The sequence below is a fragment of the Sciurus vulgaris genome (assembly GCF_902686455.1).
Source record: "Sciurus vulgaris genome assembly, chromosome: 7".
Taxonomy (NCBI): Eukaryota; Metazoa; Chordata; class Mammalia; order Rodentia; family Sciuridae; genus Sciurus; species Sciurus vulgaris.
Window position 1 is genome coordinate 147,821,108 of NC_136467.1, and position 18,494 is coordinate 147,839,601.

Genomic DNA, 18,494 nt, shown 5'->3' on the forward strand with positions numbered 1-18,494 from the left:
CTGTCCTGAGATGTCATGAGTCTGAGCAGCTCCCCCAGATTACTTGCAAAGGGGTCACAGGAACTGCCGGTGTGAACAGGAGTTGTGGGTAACCCGCTTGTGACTGGCACCCGAGCTGGACAGGTCAGAACTGAGTTGAAGGTAGGTCCCTGGTGGGAGAATTGCTTGGTGTGGGGGGTTCCTCCTACACATTTTGGTCACAGAAGCATCCTCTGCTGTGTCAAATGTGAGGAGTAAGAAAAAGGTATGTGTGTATTGTGTTTTTTTCCCCCCTTGTGACTTCCTGCTGCATTTCAGGAGGTTTTATGTCAGTCCCCTGTCTTCTTTGTAAGATCTCTGCAAAGATAGAGATGTTCTGCAGATTGGAACTCTCAAACTCTGACTTGTTCTTGGGTTTTGGAATTTTCATAAAACCCATCAACAAAGTGGCAGAACTAGGGCGTGAAGCCAGGTCAGTCTGAAGCTCATGCCTGTCCCTTGAGACTTGTGGGACACGCCCCCCCCACCCTCAGCCTTCCACAGGGCTGGCACTGGAGGGCGCTGCAGTGTCCCCGTGCTGGGACCAGGGATGCTCTTGCTTTTTCTTGGGACATACTTCTGGAAGAGCAGGAGCCCCAGCCTCTCCTGGCCCTGGTGGCCCATAAACAGCGTTCCTAACTGAACGTAAGGCCTCTAACTGTCTGGCGGCAGACTCCGGGCATCTGTGGAGGAGGCCTCCTTCCTGAGAGGAGGAGAGGAGGACAGTCTGAGGTGCTGGGTCCATATGCTCCCTTTGCCCCCTGGCTTAGCTGCTCTGGAGACATGCGGGATTGATAAGCACATGGGAAGCTGCTCAATCCGTTTCCTGACATCATGGCAACAGGATTCATCAGAAATTACACAGGTCATCTAATAGCTCCACTTTATGTTTTCCGTAATATTGAAATGCGACCTTCAGAAAAGCACATGAACCATGGCAGTTTAATAAATAATCATGACATACGCTCCTTCTAGCTTACCTGTGCTAGCAGCCCTTGACTTCCCACCTCAAATGAAACATCCATCCCGACCATTCCCTCTTCTTCCTTTGCGGTTCTTTGGTTTGGCCACTTACTTATGCAGTCCTAAATGACACTTAGATTTGGCCCAGTTTTGAAATTTAATACGCGTTCATCTGCTTATCTCTCAAATCTGCTTTTGCTAGGTGGTGCAAGTTGAGATTCTCCAGGGTGTTTTCTCAGCTGTATAGTAGTCCATGTTCTGGGACTGAGCTTTAATCGTCTTCCCCAGGTGCCTCACTTACTCTTTCCCTTTGTGCCCTCCTGACCTGGTCACCTCCCAAAGAAAGGTGCCACTTCCCAATATGAGGACGAGGTGTCAAGATATGAAGTTGAGGAGGACACAGACATTCAGATGGCTGCACTTCTTAAGTTGGGGTGGGCCCAGGAGCTGAGCAACATCAGTGCGCTGTGTACTGTCTGAATCTCACCACCTCTCCTGTGAAAGGGAGGGTGAGGCACCCGTGGCTGGAGGATTCTTCGGGCCTCGCAGGGCTGCTGTCTGTAGGCAGAGCGGCGTGTTCCGGCAGGTGCTCATGGGGAGTGAGTCCATCCAGGGTGTGTGCTCCAGGATAGCCGGGGGGGTGGGCAGTTTCCAGAAGTGTGAGGAAGTGAGCATCGCTTCTTCAGATGGCTGCTCGGGAGCTCTCTTGCTGCGCCCAAGGGCTGGCTCTGCCGAGGAGGGAGGCAGGCTGCCTGTTGCGTAGACCAGAGGGCCCATGTGTCACCCTTCAGGGACAGGGACCAGGGGAGACGCGGCCTGCAGGAAGGAGTGAGGCCAGGCAGGGCAGGGAAAGGTGCCCTGGCCAGTGCAGGGTCTGGGGTTGCTAAGAGGACAGTGCAGGGTGGGCGCAGCGTTCCCACAGCCTCTGGGTGGCTCCTACCCTGGGGCCTCTCCTCCGGCACCTACTGGTGGCCCTGTGGTGCTTTCCTTGCCCCCTTGGCTTCCCCAACAGTGGACAGGAGACCTGGCCGCCGAGGGTGTCTGTTGCTAAGCCTTTCTCCACCCGCGCTGAGCCCTGAAAGCCCTGATTCTTCAGAGACCTCCCGCCCTCTTGCCCCTGGCCCCGGATCGGAGGCATCCTGAGGACTGTGGAGACGCGTCACCTCCCCCTGGGGGTTGGAGCCGAAAGGCACTCGGGGATGCTGTGCCGTGTCCTGAGCGTTTACAGAACGCCCGCAGAAGGCGACCCAGAAACGTCCCGGCCAGAGCGGGCAGCTCCTCTGCATCAGGAGCCAGGGCTGGTCTCCGTGGCCAGGCTTTCCCGGCCGTGCCCCTCAGGCCAGCCTTGCCACACGAGGAAAGGGGAGGGACGGGTTTTTCAGAGGCGTCTTTGGCAGGAAAGAGTCCTGTGGGCGGGGGGGGGGGGGGACTCGAGCCGGCCCTGAGGCACTGGCCAGCGGCTTTCAGCAAGGACGTCTGGGTCCTGTGGGAAAGGCCTAACGTGGACCAGCACTTCTTTTGTATTTTATGACTTGGGTTTGGGTTTGGGTTTTGGTGGTGCTGCTGGGGATTGAACCTAGGGCCTCCCTCATGCTAAGCTTGTGCCCTCCTGCCGAGCTGCACCCCAGTCCGGCCTTTCTGTTTTAATACCGAATTTTAGAGGAGGCAGGGTACCACCCACTTCCACTGAGGTGCAGCCTCGTCTTATGGAGGCCAGGGGACTCTGAGAGGCACACAACAGTCAGTGAGGGGCCAGGTGACCTGCCACGGGGCCTGGGATCTTGCCATCATGCCAGGCTGCAGCCAGCCGTGAAGGTCCTGCTGTGGGCCCTGGCGAGGCTGCAGTGCAGGTGGCTTCTCTGGCCTGGTGGTGAGGAGGTGGGCCTGGGAGGTAGACCAGAGGCTGGCCTAACCTCGCCATTCCTACGCAGGAGCCCGGTTCACTCCGCCGCATCCTCTCTCCACCTGGCATCATGAGGCGGGGCTCAAGCCACATGCTCCATACCTCTACCCAGAGAAGGGGACACTTCCTTGCAGGGAGCTGGGTGGCTTTGCCAGTCAGCATGCCCCCCTGAAATATGAGGATTGTGTTACAGCTGACGGCACCTCGCAGGCTGTGCTCCCTGGGTTCTGTTTTCATTCTCTTTCTGGAACTGACTGAAAGCTGCCAAGGGCCCAGGGGATGCCTATCTCTGGGAGCCACATAATCGCTGCAGCTCTGTTTCCTGAAGGGCGGTCCTCACCTGGACTGCACAGGCAGCAAGAGAGTGCTGTCCACGGACTTGGGAGAGGGCCTGAGGCCAGTCCTCCCTCCCTTCACCTTGGGGGAGCCGCGCTGCTGCCTGTGGCCCAGGCCCCTTCCTACCCCTGCTATTTGTCATTCAGTGGAAAGGTTTTCCCTTGGCACGGCACCCAGAAGAGACCGTCCAAAGGGGCGATCATAAATTTTGGTGGTGGAAACTTCTGGACATGAGCCATCATGACGGTCAAGCTACCATGTGTGAATGTATTTAATGCTGCTGACTGTATATTTAAGAATAGTGGAAATAGTAAATTCTATGCTATGCGAATTTGACCAGATGTCAATCAGTCAAAGCTCAAAAAAGTTCAGAAGAAGAACTTCCGGAACTCACCGTTACCCGGAGGGACTGACGTTCACGGGGTGCTGCTGGGCGCCGTGCTGAGAATTTGACAGGTTTCTTTGTACACCTTGAATAACTGCAGTGGGTAAGCCTGGCCCCATTTCACAGCAGGATGAACCGAGGCTCAGAGTTGAAGTGACTCACTCAGAACTACCCAGGGAAAGGAGATCCAGTGTTGGACTCGGGGTCTTCCTGGATTTTGTTTGCCATAGGTGGGATCTAAAGAAAGCTGGAAAAACGGGGCCAGTTTTGGGTTTTGTTTTTGCCCTGAGGACTTGGCCTCTTTGGATGACTAGAGCAAGACACCACAAAGCGTAGCCTGTGAATATCCTGAGTGCAGTCCTCACAGATTGGAGGCAGATTCTGTGCCTGGCATGAGCCTGGCTAATAGATGCGATCTCGTCACTGTCCTCAGGTAGTGGGAGGGGTGGGGACTCTTAGGCTTTCTTGTTTGTCTTGGTCTGACCGGCACTGGCCTCATTCATAACCTGACAGCCCCCCAAAGCCCTCGGCTCCTAGATCCTCGCCTTGGAGCATGGATTTCAACACACGAATCAAAATTCACTCTCAGACGCACACACTCAGACCCTGTACAACTCCTGTCACCTCAGTCTTTCCCCTGGTCCTCCCACATCATCCAGACTGTGAGGGCGCCTGGATGCTGCCTGGCCTCCCTGGGCAAGGGGGAGACCTGAGCAGGAGCCCCTGGCGTGGAGCTGCTGCGTAGCTCACAGGCCTGCCCCACAGCTGCGTGCGGGCACTGGGCACGTTCCGTCCCGCCGGTCCTGTATCCGCCGTGCCAGGAGATGCCTCCTGCCAAGATAAGGCCAGCTCCTCACTTAATCTCCCCCGGCCAGCACCTCCCTGCGACACCATGCCCAGACCGCTGTACGCCCCCAGAGCCCAGGACGTCACTAGAGCCCAACTGCTGTGTCACTGTTCTCATTTCTGCTTTGGTCTTGTCCCATGCCCTGGTTTTGCTCCTCTTGGTTTCAGGTTTGAATAGACAGCTTTGCCTCTGTCAGTAGAACCTCCTGGCCGCCTCCTCGTCCTCAGGGCTGGACTGTCCTGTTGTCACTCACGCTTGACTCACTTCATGATCACTCTGGGTTTTTCCACTTGGCATCAGTGACTGTATCCTGACCACAGAGCCACGTGGTGGCTGAGCGGAGGGGAGGACACCGTGGTAGCTCCTGGGTCACGGAAACGGGGCTGGCCTTCTTCATGTGCGTAAACTTACCTTTCCCCGCTAAATTACTGGGACCTGGTCCATCTACTGTGAGCCGAGTTATTTTGTCTAAAGAAGACCCTTGAAAATAAAATGGTCTGCAGGTGGTACCGGCGTGGGGGGAAAAGATCCACATTGGGAGTGAACTCGCGAAGGTTAGAGTTGCTTCTTTGAGGTGTTGTTTTAGGGAGTCATCCAGCAGCAAGAACCCCCATCTTCTCGGGTTCCTGATGAACTGTTCTCAGGTATAGACTTCATGCTTTTCCTGTGCTACAGAAAACAGTTCTTTCTACCAAAAGCCCCCCACCCCATTTAAGAAAGTATGCACTTCTATAAAATCCAGCAAAGTTTAAAAGAAAAGAATCCATAGAATTCAGGAGATCTTTTCACCAGGTAGTTTGTTAGCACCGTGGTGCATTTTTTTCATACACACACTCACATCTATAACAATATAAACAAAATTGAGATCTTGCTTTCCCCCAACACTATGCTGAACGCATTTAAGCATTTCTCATGTTTTTAAACCATGAAAAGCATCGCATGGGACTGAGGTGTGACTCGGTGATAGAGGGCCTGCCTAGCATGAACAAGAGGCCCCGGATTTGATTCCCAGCTCTGTGCCAAAAAATAAATAAATCTAAAACATCACGTAAATGGGCCACTGATTGTTGAACCGTTCCCATTTGGGGGACTGTATTTGCAGTTTTGCACTGTTACATGTTAGTCTTTGCAGTTAAATCTTTGTCCTCATTTATGATGATTTCCTTGGGAGAGGATCTTAAAAGTAGAATTACTGGATCAAAAGCTGTGCGTATTTTTGCATTTCATCTCTGTGGACAAATGGCTTTCCAAGGAAACTCAGACTGAAATCGACATTCCTCCAGCAGAGAGTCCACGACGTGTTCCTTCTCCTTAGGGTTCATGTTTACAACTCCTGAGGACCTAAGTGGGAAGCGGCCCACGCTGGCGTTTTAATTTTGATTATTAGTGAAGTTGGACATTTTCCCAGTTTTCGTTAGTCACTTAAAAATATATGTATTATTAGCTCATGTCCTTCTATAGTTTGTGAGGTGTTAGCCTTTTTCTTCTATGTTCTTGTTAGGTCGAGGTTGGTGGCCCTTGGTCGTGACCGTGTATTTGTCTCTGCCTGGTCCTTGTTGATCGGGGGCTGTGGGTATGTGTGCATTTCCTTTCTAGGTGGCCAGCTCTGTCTTTGCTTTTCCCTCTGATCTTATGACAGGTATTCAAGGGTTCTTCTCAGCTGTCCTTCTCCTCTCTACCCTTGCTCTAGGTCCATCTTCCATTGTCAGTGGCGGTTTGTAGTTCAGTAGCTTTGTGCCCGTCTCACCACCGTCTTCTAGCAACCTTTTCTATGAAGTCCAAGTCACTTTGTCTACGTTAAAAAAGAAAATTTCCCCTAGGGAATCAATTCAGTGCAAAGACCCTCGGGCTTCCGTGCAAGTTGATGGAGCAGGGAGGCACTTTGCAAGCTAGGACTTTGCACAGTCGTGAGAACTCAGCCAGGCACCTTGCCAGGTATCTTGTGTACCAGCTGAAGAATCCACAGGGCAAGGAGTTGTAATAAAAAGGGCTATTTTTGTGCTTCCAGACTCCTGCAGCGAAAGAACTTGTACTATTTCCAAACCAGATGCATCCTTCTGGTTGATAGATTCTGCTCCTTCCTGGCTTATGTGTTTATTCTTGGGGCCAAAGCTTCATGCTCTGTAAACAGAGCACATGCCAGTGGTATGTGATCCTTAAGGACTGATCTGTCCCTCCCTATCTAGAGGGGAACCCCAGCCCTAGGGCAAGGACACTCAGGGAATTTCTCAACTAGGAGAAGATGGGGGGTTTTCCAGTTCTGGCTTTCTGGAGTTCATGGAGATTCTTCAGAGATTTGGCAAACTGAATCATTGTTATCTTCCCCCTAAACTTCCCACCCCCACGACTGGGGCTGGAACCCATGACCTCATACAAGTCAAGCTACTGAGCTCCAGCCTCACTCTTTTTAAATTTTATTTTGAGACAGGGTCTCACTAAGCTCAGACAGGTCCCAAACTTGTGATACTCCTGCCTCAGCCTCCAGAATCACTGGGATCATGGCGTGTACCTGTACACATGGCTTCTCTGAAGTACTTTATGCCTGACAATAAGAATTTTAGTCAGTTGAGTGTGTTTTGTTGCTGATTTTATGCATTTGGAAGATTTTCCTTTGTCCATTGCTGATGTGTCCAGAAAACTCCTGACCCGACACTCTCCAGTCTCCTCTGGCTCTGACTGATCTGGTTCGGCCCTTCTCTCACATCAGCTCTCCCAGGCAGCTTCCAGGTGATGGTTTCCAGGTGATGAATACTGGCATCCCTTTCCGGAGGGAAGGAAGCCAAGGGAAGACCTGGGCCCGCTAATTTGAGACAGAGTCAGGGATTGGGTCCAGTGTTTTCTTTTCCCTTTTGTCTGTTCTGTGCTCGGGTGGAGGGTTTCTCCTTCACCTTCCCCCAGGAATCCTCAGCATCATGAGCTGTGTTCTTTCTGTCTCAGGCAGGGAACGTGGTGACGGGAGAGATGGTGGAGGAACTCATTCTCTCAGGAGCAGATATCATTAAAGTGGGAGTTGGGCCAGGTAAGACCTCAGAGCCACTGGAGGGTCTCTGTGGGGAGGAACAGGCCTGGAGGTTGGGGGTCCTGGGGAGGGCAGAGGGGAACACATGAACAACTCATCCATGAGTTCAAAGCACATTTCTTCTGGAAGCATCATTGGGCTTCCAGACAGAGCTCCTGAGAAGAGATGCCATTGAGCTCTTTCTGATGCCCCGGACATCTTTGAGACGAGCTTGGCTGTGGTTGGAATGTGAGGTCCTGGTTCAGAGCATCCGTGTGGGAGGAAAGAACGCAGACTTCACCAGTGGTCCCTGTGCCTTGAAGAGGAAGGTGCGGACCGCTCTCACGGATGTGAATGTTGGAGGAACCCAGACACTATGAGTGGGCCTGTGGCTGCGAGTCCACTTTTGAACTTGACCTGTGGCCAGGCCCTTACCACCGCTGGCTCCTCACCTGACACCTGGCAGTCAAGGTTTTGCCCATATCCTCCTCTCAGGCATTCTCTGCTACGACCACCCCTTGGCCTCCTGAACGGAGGAGTGAGGTGGAGCCCTGCTATCCTTATGTTGCCTGGCGCCATTTTCTCCTGGGGCCACTGGCGTTGGCTCCCTCCCCTGGTGCCATACTCGAGGAAGAATTCACTGCCGTGTTTATAACTTCTTCCTAGTATGTCCATTATTAACCAGACACTGACGTTAGTGAGAAGGAAAGAAGACATGCCTTCAATGGGGACTGAAAAATGGCCACGATATTTAAAAGCACCTCCCACCCGAAAGACACCATGATAAAAGGAAGTGGACCAAAAGCCAACAAGAGGAGTCTGGGGGCTGGTGATGGCTGGAGGCGAGGACCCTGTTGGGTTGTGACTTAGCACGGTTATCAGCCTTCAGGGAGCAGGATGCCTAGGAAGAGAGGAGGAGGAACAGGCCTGTGGGCCCATACACAGGCAGCCTTTACACGACAGGGGGTTCAGTCGGCTGTTCCAGGGTGTTTTCATGTTGACATCACAGAAGGCGGGGAGCACTGAGCAGGAGGAACGATAACTCTGGTCTGCCATTACACTGGCCCCAGAGCACCCCATGACGGACACCACAAGATATCCGGGAGCAGCTAAGGGGAAGGCTGAGCAGTGGAGACCGGAGTGGGTAACACTCATTCCTGGTTCATGCCTGCTTTCAGTGGCTATTTATAGTGCCCTTATTATGCACGAGGCTCTTTTCTCAGCATGGGATAGACAGCAGTGTGAATATCCACAGAGTTTACCACCCGGCAGAGAAGACAGATCCTTGCACAAATAATTATTTAAATGCTGCTGCTTGGAAGAAATCCTGTGGTGAACAACTTCCCTGGGGCACTGACATTTAAGATGAAGCCTGAAAGATGAGAAAGGGTTGCCTGGACTAGGGGGGTTGGTACAGAGGGGAGCGTTCAGTGAGAGAACAGCGTGTACAGAGAGTCCCTGAGGTGGGCAGAGACTTGCCCTGTCAGAGGAGCTGAAGTCAGTGGTAAGCAGCAGGCAGAGATCAGGTGAGAGAGGAGGGTTGCAGGTGGAGCTTGATCTAGCTGATTGGGGTAAATCACCAGGGGGTGCTCACTTGTGGGGAGGCACGTCGATAAGGACACCTGTTCCCCAGACCTGACTGGGAGAACACAGCCAGGGCTGGGCTTGATGGTAGGAAAGGTGGGAAGGGAAGGCTGAAGGTGTCCAAGAGCTGACGAAGGCACGGAACGAAAGCTGACCTCAGGGTCTAGGCTGGATGGGGACTTGGGGCACTGCAGCTCAGGTGGGAGGTGGAGGGTGAGATCGCAAAGGGCCGCATGGAGGACAGAGCTGAGGAGGAGTGAGGCGGGGTCCCACTGTGCCGGCCCCCTTCCCTCAAGGGCCCACTGCAGGCCAGGCCGGGGCTCAGCCATTTTTCTCCCCTGTGCCGTTTGATGGGGTCACAACACTGCAGGGTGTGTGTTTGTCTGCCACAGGCAAGGCAGGGACGTTCTGAGGCTTGGGGAGGTTAGTCTCTTGACGGAGGCTTAGGATCAGGGGTACACAGAGGCTGTGGGAGAATTCTGGGAGGCCCTTTGAGAGGGAGTGGGCAGTGAGGAGGTCAGTGCTCGACCACACAGAGGGGAGTGAAGGCAGGGCGACGTCCTGGATATGGGATGACAGTGACGAGGGCCACAGGGCACACGTGGCAGGTGGGGTGGAGCGTGGCGACCGCTATTGCACCGGTCAGTCGGCCCCTGCCTCCCTCCCAGCCCGTGTCCTGCAGAGGGCCGTCCAGGTCCCCAGGGCAGGGCCGTGGGAAGGCACGGGGCGTTTGCTCCTGTTCTCCTCACGTGTAACCTCTCTCCTGGGGTCTGCTCTGCCCGCAGGTTCCGTGTGCACCACCCGTACCAAGACGGGGGTGGGCTACCCGCAGCTGAGCGCAGTGATCGAGTGCGCGGACTCGGCCCACGGCCTCAAGGGGCACATCATCTCCGTGAGTCTCTGCCGGGCTGGGCGGGGTTGGGGCCGGAGATCTTGGGACTGCAGGGAGGCCCCCCGACCCGAGGGAGGCCTGTCTCCTGGCTGACCTTCGGCCACTGTGGTTATGGCAATGACATTCAGCAGAGATGGGCCCTGCTGCAGGGGCAGGGCAGCCCCGTGGTCAGTAGCAGGTGTGGGGTGTGATGGGGAGCTGCAGGCAGCCTCAGAACCCGGAGGGCATGTCCTAGGGATGTTTTGTCACAGAGTACCACAGACTCAGACAAAGCACATTCCGCGCCCCTCAGTTCTGGAGGCCACCGGTCCAGAATCAGGGTGTGGGCAGGGCCCTGCTCCATCCCAGGGCACCAGGGAAGGGGCCGTGCCAGGCCTCCTAGCTCCTGCCGGTGATACCAAAAGCTCGGGCCTCATCCCTGATGCCAATCCAGTAACAACACAGTTTGAGAAAAAGGAAAAAGAAGATTTACTGCTTTGCTAGCAAAGGAGAAGCACAGGGAACTCCTGTCCCAGAGGCTGCGATTCTGCCATCAGGGAGAACGGAGGGTTTTTGAGGATGCGATTTGTTCCAGGTGTCCCCTGGTTGTGGCTCACTTGTCCGTTTGGGAGGTAGCCTTTCCTTAGATCTTCGGTGGCCTCCCTGCAGTCTGCTCCTGGGCTCCTATGGTGGCCTGTGCTCCGAGGTAGATAACTCTGCCTAGGATGGGAATAATGTAACCCTGTTCCCCACCTCAAGTTAGGGAGGGGAGAGCAAGCACCTCCATTTTAAAATAGGCCTCTATGCCTGGGGGCAGAGCCGCAAGGGCTGCATTCAAAGCCCAAGGGAACCACTGTTAGAGTGTCCGTGGCTTCTGGCAGCTCAGTGTCCACGTGGCCTTTTCCCTGTGTGCCGCTGTCTACATTCCCCCTTTTTATCAGAATACCAATCCTATTGGACTAGGGACCACCCTCCTCCAAGATGACCTTGACTTCACTAAACACCTCTTCAGTGGCCCTGTTTCCAAATAAGGTCACCTTCTATGGTCGAGGGGTTAGGATGGCAATGTGAATTTTGAGAGGGACGCAGCTGGGCTCATACCAGGCTACAGAATGCACCGTGTGGGGTCGCGCTTCCTAGAGTAAGTGAAGGGAAGTCCCGAGGGCAGGTGTTAGATGAAGGGGAGGTGGAAAGTATTAGGGAGGCGAGAGAGAATGACTGAAAAATCACACTGTCAGAGGAATGGGCTGGAAGGAGGCAGGAGAGAGGTTGGCTGGAGATGGGCTTCAGGGCAGGTGTGGTGCGGTGGCCTGTGTTAAGGACTGGAACATCTCCCCAGAGCACTGGGGAGCCATTGAAGAGGTCTGAGCAGGACAGTGGCCACTGGATCGATTTGTCTTGTGGAAACATCAAACAGGTTGCCTGGAGAAGGACTGGAAAGGGACAAGTTGAGAAGAAGGGAGCCCAGCAGGGAAGGTGTAATTCAGGCAGGATTTGACATGCCTCCACTACAGCGGCAGTGGGGCTTCGGAGCCCTCTACGGAACCAACAAGGAGCGTTTGAGTGGAATTAAATAAGCCTTGGCAATGGAGCAGCCGCTTGGGCAGCTGGGAGAGGAGGAGCCAGCTGCTCCTCTAGGAGAAGTACTGGCTACAAGGGAAAAGATTTGGGGTTGGCATAGGGTTCACTTTGGGACTCTCAGTTTCCAAGCCCTTGAGGGGTATCAAAGAGGAGATCATTCAGGGTCAGGTTCATGGTTGGAGACCTGATCTGAGCTGATCAGAGCTAATCGCTGCTAGATCCTGGGAGCCCAGGGAGTAGAGAGATGAAGCCCAAGGTTGTGCTCAGGAGTCTGTGCAGGAACCGAGGGGCAGACACGGGAGGCTGAGACAGAGCGTGCCTCGGCAAGAGGGAGCGGCCCACTGTGACAGGGAGCAGACTCGTATTCTAACAGAAGCTTCTGGAAGGATGGTGCACTCACTCAGGCACCAGGTCCAGCTTTACCCCGTGACTACCATTCAGACGGTTGCAGGTAGTGTTTGTGAGATGAGCTGCCAGAATGTCAGTCTGGTGGGTGGTGCTGGAGAGAGCTGTGGCTGTCACTTCTGCGGGTGTTTGATGTGCAGAGAGGTGTGTGTAATTGTCCTTTGCTCTCATGGGGATTGGAAGTCACAGCCCGTGGATGCCTGAGTCCCTGTATGAAATGGCGTGGTATTTGCATACCACCTACACACACCCTCCCATATACTGCACCCCATCTCTGGATGACTAGAAATACAGTGTGAATAGTTGTATTGTTTAGGAACTGATGACAGAAAGGTCTGCACATTCAGTACAGATGCCATTTAAAAATTTTTTTCCTCTGTGGTTGGTTGAATCCACAGATATGGAAGGCAGGCTACATACTTTATATGCATGTGCATATACATACATATCTCATAGATGGGAAGCGTGGCACGTTTTTAGTGGTTCCATGACAGTGCCAACTTAGGTGGAACAAATTAAGCCTTCAGACCTTGTCGCCTCTGCAGTTGCTAGTCTAAGCTCCCACATTAAATCATTGATAGGTGATTTAAAAAAAAAACAAACTCAAAAATGAGGAATTATGTGATCATCCCTGCAGATTGCTACCTTGTTGGTTTTGGCTTACCCTCAGAGCTTGCAAGGTCTGAGATTTTTTCATCCTGGTCTTAGGGTGTTGTTATACCCTTTATGCCCAGGGTCTCAGGTGAGGCTTACCACAGCCCATGAGCCCTGCGGGCTCTGCCTCATACCGTGTGACTCTCAGCTAAGACCCCCACTAGGATCCAGACCCTGGACCCACAATGCATTGCGGATTGCCTGTGCTCCTTTCTACTTCCTCCTCCAGTGTTTCCATCTCCCCACCCTCTCATCCATTGAGTATTTATTGAGCATGTACTGGGTGCTAGAAGCTAGAATAAATGACCAGCATTTTATTGGCTGATAAAGAGCTCTCAGGTCTCCACTTGTCTTTTTGCCAAGTGAAGAGATTCACACTCCTTTACTGAACACCTGATGTGGGAAAGACTGACAGAATGTGTCTGCATTTGCTAAGTGAGGGCACTTGTCTCTTGGAAGCCACCGAGCACTCTCTGCCAGTGGTTTTCAGATGCTCGCCCCAGCCTCGTCTTGGGCTGGCTGCATGAGACCCACCAGAGACCCTGATGCAGATGTTGCCCGACTCCATCCTAGAGAAAAGCCTCCTGCGCTGTGAGTCAGAAGTCTCCGTTAGTGATCATGCTCACCTTCAAGAGTCTTCACCAAAATCTGGACCCCAGGTCACATGTTCCTTGAGTGACTGACCACCATTTCCAAAGGACTCGAAGACCTGTGGGTGAAGTCTTACTCTGAGCTGCTTCTGAGACACCACATTGACGTCCTTCTGGAAACTTCAGACTTGCTCGGTTCACAGGACGCTTGAGCAGATTGAGGTGGGGAGTTGCGGAGGTTCTGGAGGTGCCCCGGCCAACTCCGTGGAAATCACCAAAGGATCTGCGTAGCACAGCCCAGTGGGTCCTTTACCTCAGATCTCTCCCTGAGCATGGTGCTCGGATCAGCGGCGTCGGCATCGACTGACGATGTGTCGGATTTCTTGGGCTCCACTCCAGAACTGACCTACTGAGTCAGAAACTGGCGGTGAGGTCCAGGGATCAATTAGAACAAGCCATCTGGGCCATTCCGATGTGTCCTGAGGTTTGGCCTCACTGCTGGGCTCCAGGGCCAGCTCTCATGTGCTGCAAGAGTCAGTGAGGGGCGCTGATGCCAGGCCTGCCAGACCTCTGCGGTAGGAAGGTGGCCCTGACAAGTCCACCTGAGTGCTTCCAAGGTTCTTATTTTTCCATAATTGGTAGGAGAGCTGCCGGACGGGGTTAGGAGTTCAGTCTGTGGACAGAAGACCAGATGCATTTCACAGACTGCTACCTGAGTGGACCCTGCACTTCAGCCCCGCCTCGCCACCAGATGCACAGGCCCAGGTCCACAGCAGCCACACTCCTGCCTGCCTGGGTGCCTGTAGCCTTGGGGGCACCTTCTCCCACTTGCCAAGAGGCCAGAACCTGCAGGAGGCCCATCAGATGTTTTTGAGCCTGGGACTTTGCCCAGTTTCTTTCTAGCTTCTCTTGTACACATTCCTTACTGGATTAGCACACCCATGCTTGAGGTCCTACAGGAAGTCCCGGGGGCAGTGTGCAGCAGGTGTCCAGGGCAGCAGGAGGGGCTAGTGCTGGTTCCTATCTGTTATGACCCACGGAGGCTTCAGAGGGGCACAGTGTGGAAAATTCCAAGATGCCCCCACATATGCAAAGATTAAGGTGTGAGCAGCTCATTTCTTCTTGTCACACTGCTCTTTAGAAAGACCTAATCAAGCTCATTAAATCTTTTCAGTTCCCTAAGAAAACATGCTTAATCTAGGAAAAGCTAGAAATGTGAATAAACATTTAAAAATAAGTCTCAGACATGCTATGGTAAGGCAACCGTTGGTTCTAATCTTGTTCCATTTGTATAGCTGTGTGGCCTTAGGAAAGTCACTCAGTCTTTCTGAGTCTCATTTTCGCCCTCACTTAGAAAATGCCGCCTTCAGTTTCTTGTGGGACTTGAATGGAAAAGTGGCTATAAAGTTCATGATGGTTTCTGGTTTATAGTAGGCAGTAGACTGAAACTCCTTTTCCCTAGGCATACTGAAAATTCACAAATATTGCCCATGTCACATGATATCTTTTGTACTTGAATATAATGATAACTGTCTTGAAAAACAAAACAAATAACCCTTGTAAATCACTGCCTTGCATATTTGCGCAGGACAAGATACCAAACTGCTCCCCTGCTGTCCTTTTGGTACTGGGGATCGAACACAGGGGGCTTAACCACTGAGCCACATCCCCAGCCCTTGTTATGTTTTATTTTGAGAAAGGGTCTCACTAAGTTGCTGAGGACCTTGCTCAGTTGCTGAGGCTGATCTTGAACTTGAGATCCTCCTACCTCAGCTGCCCCAGTCCCTAGGACTACAGGTGTGCACCACCACACCCAGCTTGCTCCCCTCTTTTTAAAACCACCCAGGAGCTGCAACTCCTGGTGAAGGGAAATGTGTGTCTTAGGTTATCAAGGGCACCCTGTTGCCCCATCTCCTGAGAACACGCAAGGATGCTTTGGACCATGCTTGGAAGTTACCTGTGAATAGCAGACGGGCACAGACTGCTTTGTCTTAAGACTTCCTGTCAAGTTGGATTGCGCGTGGTTAACTGCAGACTGGCTCGTTTGGGGCATCGTCCATCTTACAGATGCACATGCAGGTCACACGGGCAGGCGAGGCCATAATCAGTTTCCCCTCTGCGGCACATCATGTAGCCATGTTGACACCGTGGCCTTCTTGGCTCATCCCAGGATGAGGGGCTGGTTTTCATGTGGTCCCAGTAACGCGGGGCATCTGCATCAGGCCTCTTCACTGACCACAGCTGGGGATTTTCAGGAGCCACCACGAGATACTCGGTTTCTGAGTCAGATTTTTTGAGACCTGTTCTAACAAGAGCATGAGTTTATTTACTCTGTTTGAGGTTGTGTTTGAAACCCTGTTGTGCAGAACTGGTTTTGACAAAGCACTAGAAAATGAACCGACAGGTAAGTAGCAGGCATGTCGAGGTTGTACCTGTGGGGTTGGAAGTGGTGACAGGTGTGTAGAGCCACAGCCCCCGCTTCACAGAGGTGGGGCCCGACACCTTGTGTGTAAAGATGACTCTGAACTAGCCATGCCTCCCTGCCCTGTGGCCCTCAGAGTTGGGGAAACCAAACAGGGAAGACACACTCGATTGAGGGAATAGTTGATGGAGACCTCACCCCCGCTCCCATCGGATCAGAACTGCAGGGAAGCCATGCTGTGGGACGTCACCTCCAGCTCCGCGAGCAGCAGACCTAACGTGCTGAGAGCAGAGCCCCGAGGCCCAGATCCAGAAGCAAAGTGGTCCATCTCAGCTCTTCATCGACCCTTCTGACTCCTGGTGTGGCATCTGCCTGCAGATTGTCACCCAGGGTAGCACCTAGTAGCCTGTGTTCCCCGTTCCTGGGGACAGGTGGCCTCTCAGGCCTCGGTGTTCCTCCTAGGCCCAGGCCGGCCTTTTGCAGTGTTCCGTTGGGGCTGTCTCTCCCCTCCTGCCTTAGCTTCCTGGCAGTCCTGCCTGTCCGGCCGCCACTCCTTGCTACTCCTCCCCAGACTCACCCAGGCCACGCTGGAAGGAGCAGGCAGCAGCTGGGCCTTTTGCTGGGTCTTCTGTGTTTAAAAGGAAACACGGTGAGCCCGGCATGCTGGGGACTTTGTACCGTGTGGCTGGGGTGGAGACAACTCCCAGAGCCCAAGATAATGGTGTCCTGCTCTGACTAAACCAGCCCTAAGCCTGTGCTCTGGGCGGGCAGAGTGGGTGTTGGGAATGGATGTTGAATTTTAAGGTAACTGGAATTAGTGTGTGAAGGAGAGCAGGGGCAGGGGCGGCTGCAAAGATAACAGAGTCAGCTCCCTGTCCTTCCAGAGCTTTTAAGTAATTCAGCTCTTACACGAAATAAATCTCCCCTCCCACCAGGCACAGAGGGGAAGGTGGCTCCTGACAGAGAGTGGTCCTGACTGGTGGGGTGACTGGGCCTGTTACCTAAGGGGCTCGACAGGGCACCCGAGTCTGGGGGGTGTGTGGGTATTTGGGGGTATGTGGTTGCTTGGGGAGGAGGAGATGTGATTTTCAGGGGAGTCAGACTAGAAAGCAGCAGTGGGATTCGCAGTGGGGCCAGCTGGGCCAGGGTGGCATGAACTCCGGATCATGGAGTCATGGGGGCAGGGCCGGCTCCCACTGGTACTCATGTCCTCTCCTTGCTGTTTCCTCTGAAGGACGGAGGCTGCACCTGTCCCGGAGATGTCGCCAAAGCCTTTGGTAAGGATGGCCTGGCGGGGGGAGGGAAGGCGCTTCCTGAAGCAGGGGGGACTGGAACGAGGAGAACCGAGGAGGGGGCTTCTCTCCCCGAGTTACATTCCCAGTGGGCCTGAATCCTGGCCCCAGGTTGGTACTGACCTGTGGCAGGTGGGCCAGGTGCTCAGGAGGTGGATCTGGAGGCAACATCCTGCAAGCTGGGAGTGTGTGAAGCCTTGGGCTCTTAATTAAGATCATTCAGGACACCTGGGCGTGTGTGTGTGTGTGTGTGTGTGTAGGTGTGTGTTGTTTGTGGGTGTGTGTTGCTGAGGATAAAACCCAAATCAGGCAAGCGCTCGACCACTGACCTTACACTCCAAGCCCCAGGGGCCTCTCTTCACTCCACCTGAATTCCCTGGGCGGGAAGAGTCCCAGCCGCAGCTTCTCCGTGGAGGCAGAAGTGCCTGCTCCCCGCTAGGGGGCAGCAGTGGCCATTGTAATTGACGGGCTGACGCTGCAGGGCCGCAGGGGTGTCCTGGGATTTTCCTGGGAAAGCTCTAGGAGGCTGAGCATCCCAACGGGCAGTGAAACAGGACTGCCGAGCCCTGTGCTGACTCTGACCACTTAATATTTGCAGAATGCATTCGGCAATCAGAGCCGACTGCATGAAGGGGGGGGCCCCAACCTCAAGTGCAGCTGCGGGTAGCAGCAGGAGGCAGAAGCAGGGCTCCCCCACTGCCACTCTTTCTGATGGCAGCCCCCCAAATATATACCTATGTGTGCATACGTGTGCATGTATGTGCGTGTGCATATATGTATAAAACAGGAAACGTCTTAGGAGTTTTTTTATGGGGGTACCTGGGATTGAACCCAGGGGCGCTTAACTGCTAAGCCACACCCCAACCCTTTTTTTATTTAGAGACAGGGTCTGCATCGTTTAGGGCCTCGCTAAGTTGCTGAGGCTGGTTTTGAACTTGCAGTCCTCCTCCCTCAGCCTCCTGAGCTGCTGGGATTACAGGTGTGTGCCATGGCACCAGGCTCTGTTTTGTTTTTAAAACAAAAACTCTGCTAGTGACAACAAAGCTTGGGTTTTGTGCATCACAGCAGAGTTTTGTAACAACCCAGAGAATGTCACGGAAGAACTTAATCCCATTCTCCTCACAGCTCTTGGCTGTGGAAGGCTACCTAGAGTCTCAACCTCTTCAGCCGGTGTACCTGATGGTTCCGAGGCCAAGGAGGTGACCGACGGGCAGCCTTGGGGCTTTGGCTAACTAGTGCCCCCACGCCTTGTTATAGGATCGCCGGCCAAGGACATCCTTACTATTTACTTTGGAGCAGAATCTCCTTAATCCAGATGGGTGTTGCATCTCAGGCTCCATTTGAATTCAGCAGGGGCTGGGCATACCTTGAAGTGACTGTTTGTCACAAAGGTCCCTTGTAGAGCCCAGCCCAGCCCTCGGCCTTGCCTTCTGCTCAGTTTCCTTCCAGGAAGTGTGTGATGCAGGGCAGACTCTGTGGACTGTGTCCTCAAGGGCCTCGCCAGGAACACTCTGAGGGGAAAAAGCTACGAGGGTGCAGGAAATAACCGAGACCTGCTTCCGCGTGGCTTGAAGTGGGTCTGCTTAGCTCCTGGGGTGTTGTCAGCAAGTCTGTCCTATTAGAATCCTGGCAGGATGGGGAGCTA

At 53.6% G+C, this 18,494-nt stretch overlaps 1 protein-coding gene across 1 annotated transcript in view; it reads left to right on the top strand.

The window, feature by feature from the left end:
* Positions 1-18,494, top strand: part of GMPR (guanosine monophosphate reductase) — a 38,365-nt gene that overhangs the window by 14,896 nt on the left and 4,975 nt on the right. Inside the window, exons 5-7 of the mRNA XM_079147079.1 lie at positions 7,390-7,471; positions 9,820-9,926; positions 16,792-16,834. Of these exons, the coding sequence (XP_079003205.1) occupies positions 7,390-7,471; positions 9,820-9,926; positions 16,792-16,834 (232 nt within the window). The remainder of the gene's footprint in view (positions 1-7,389; positions 7,472-9,819; positions 9,927-16,791; positions 16,835-18,494) is intronic.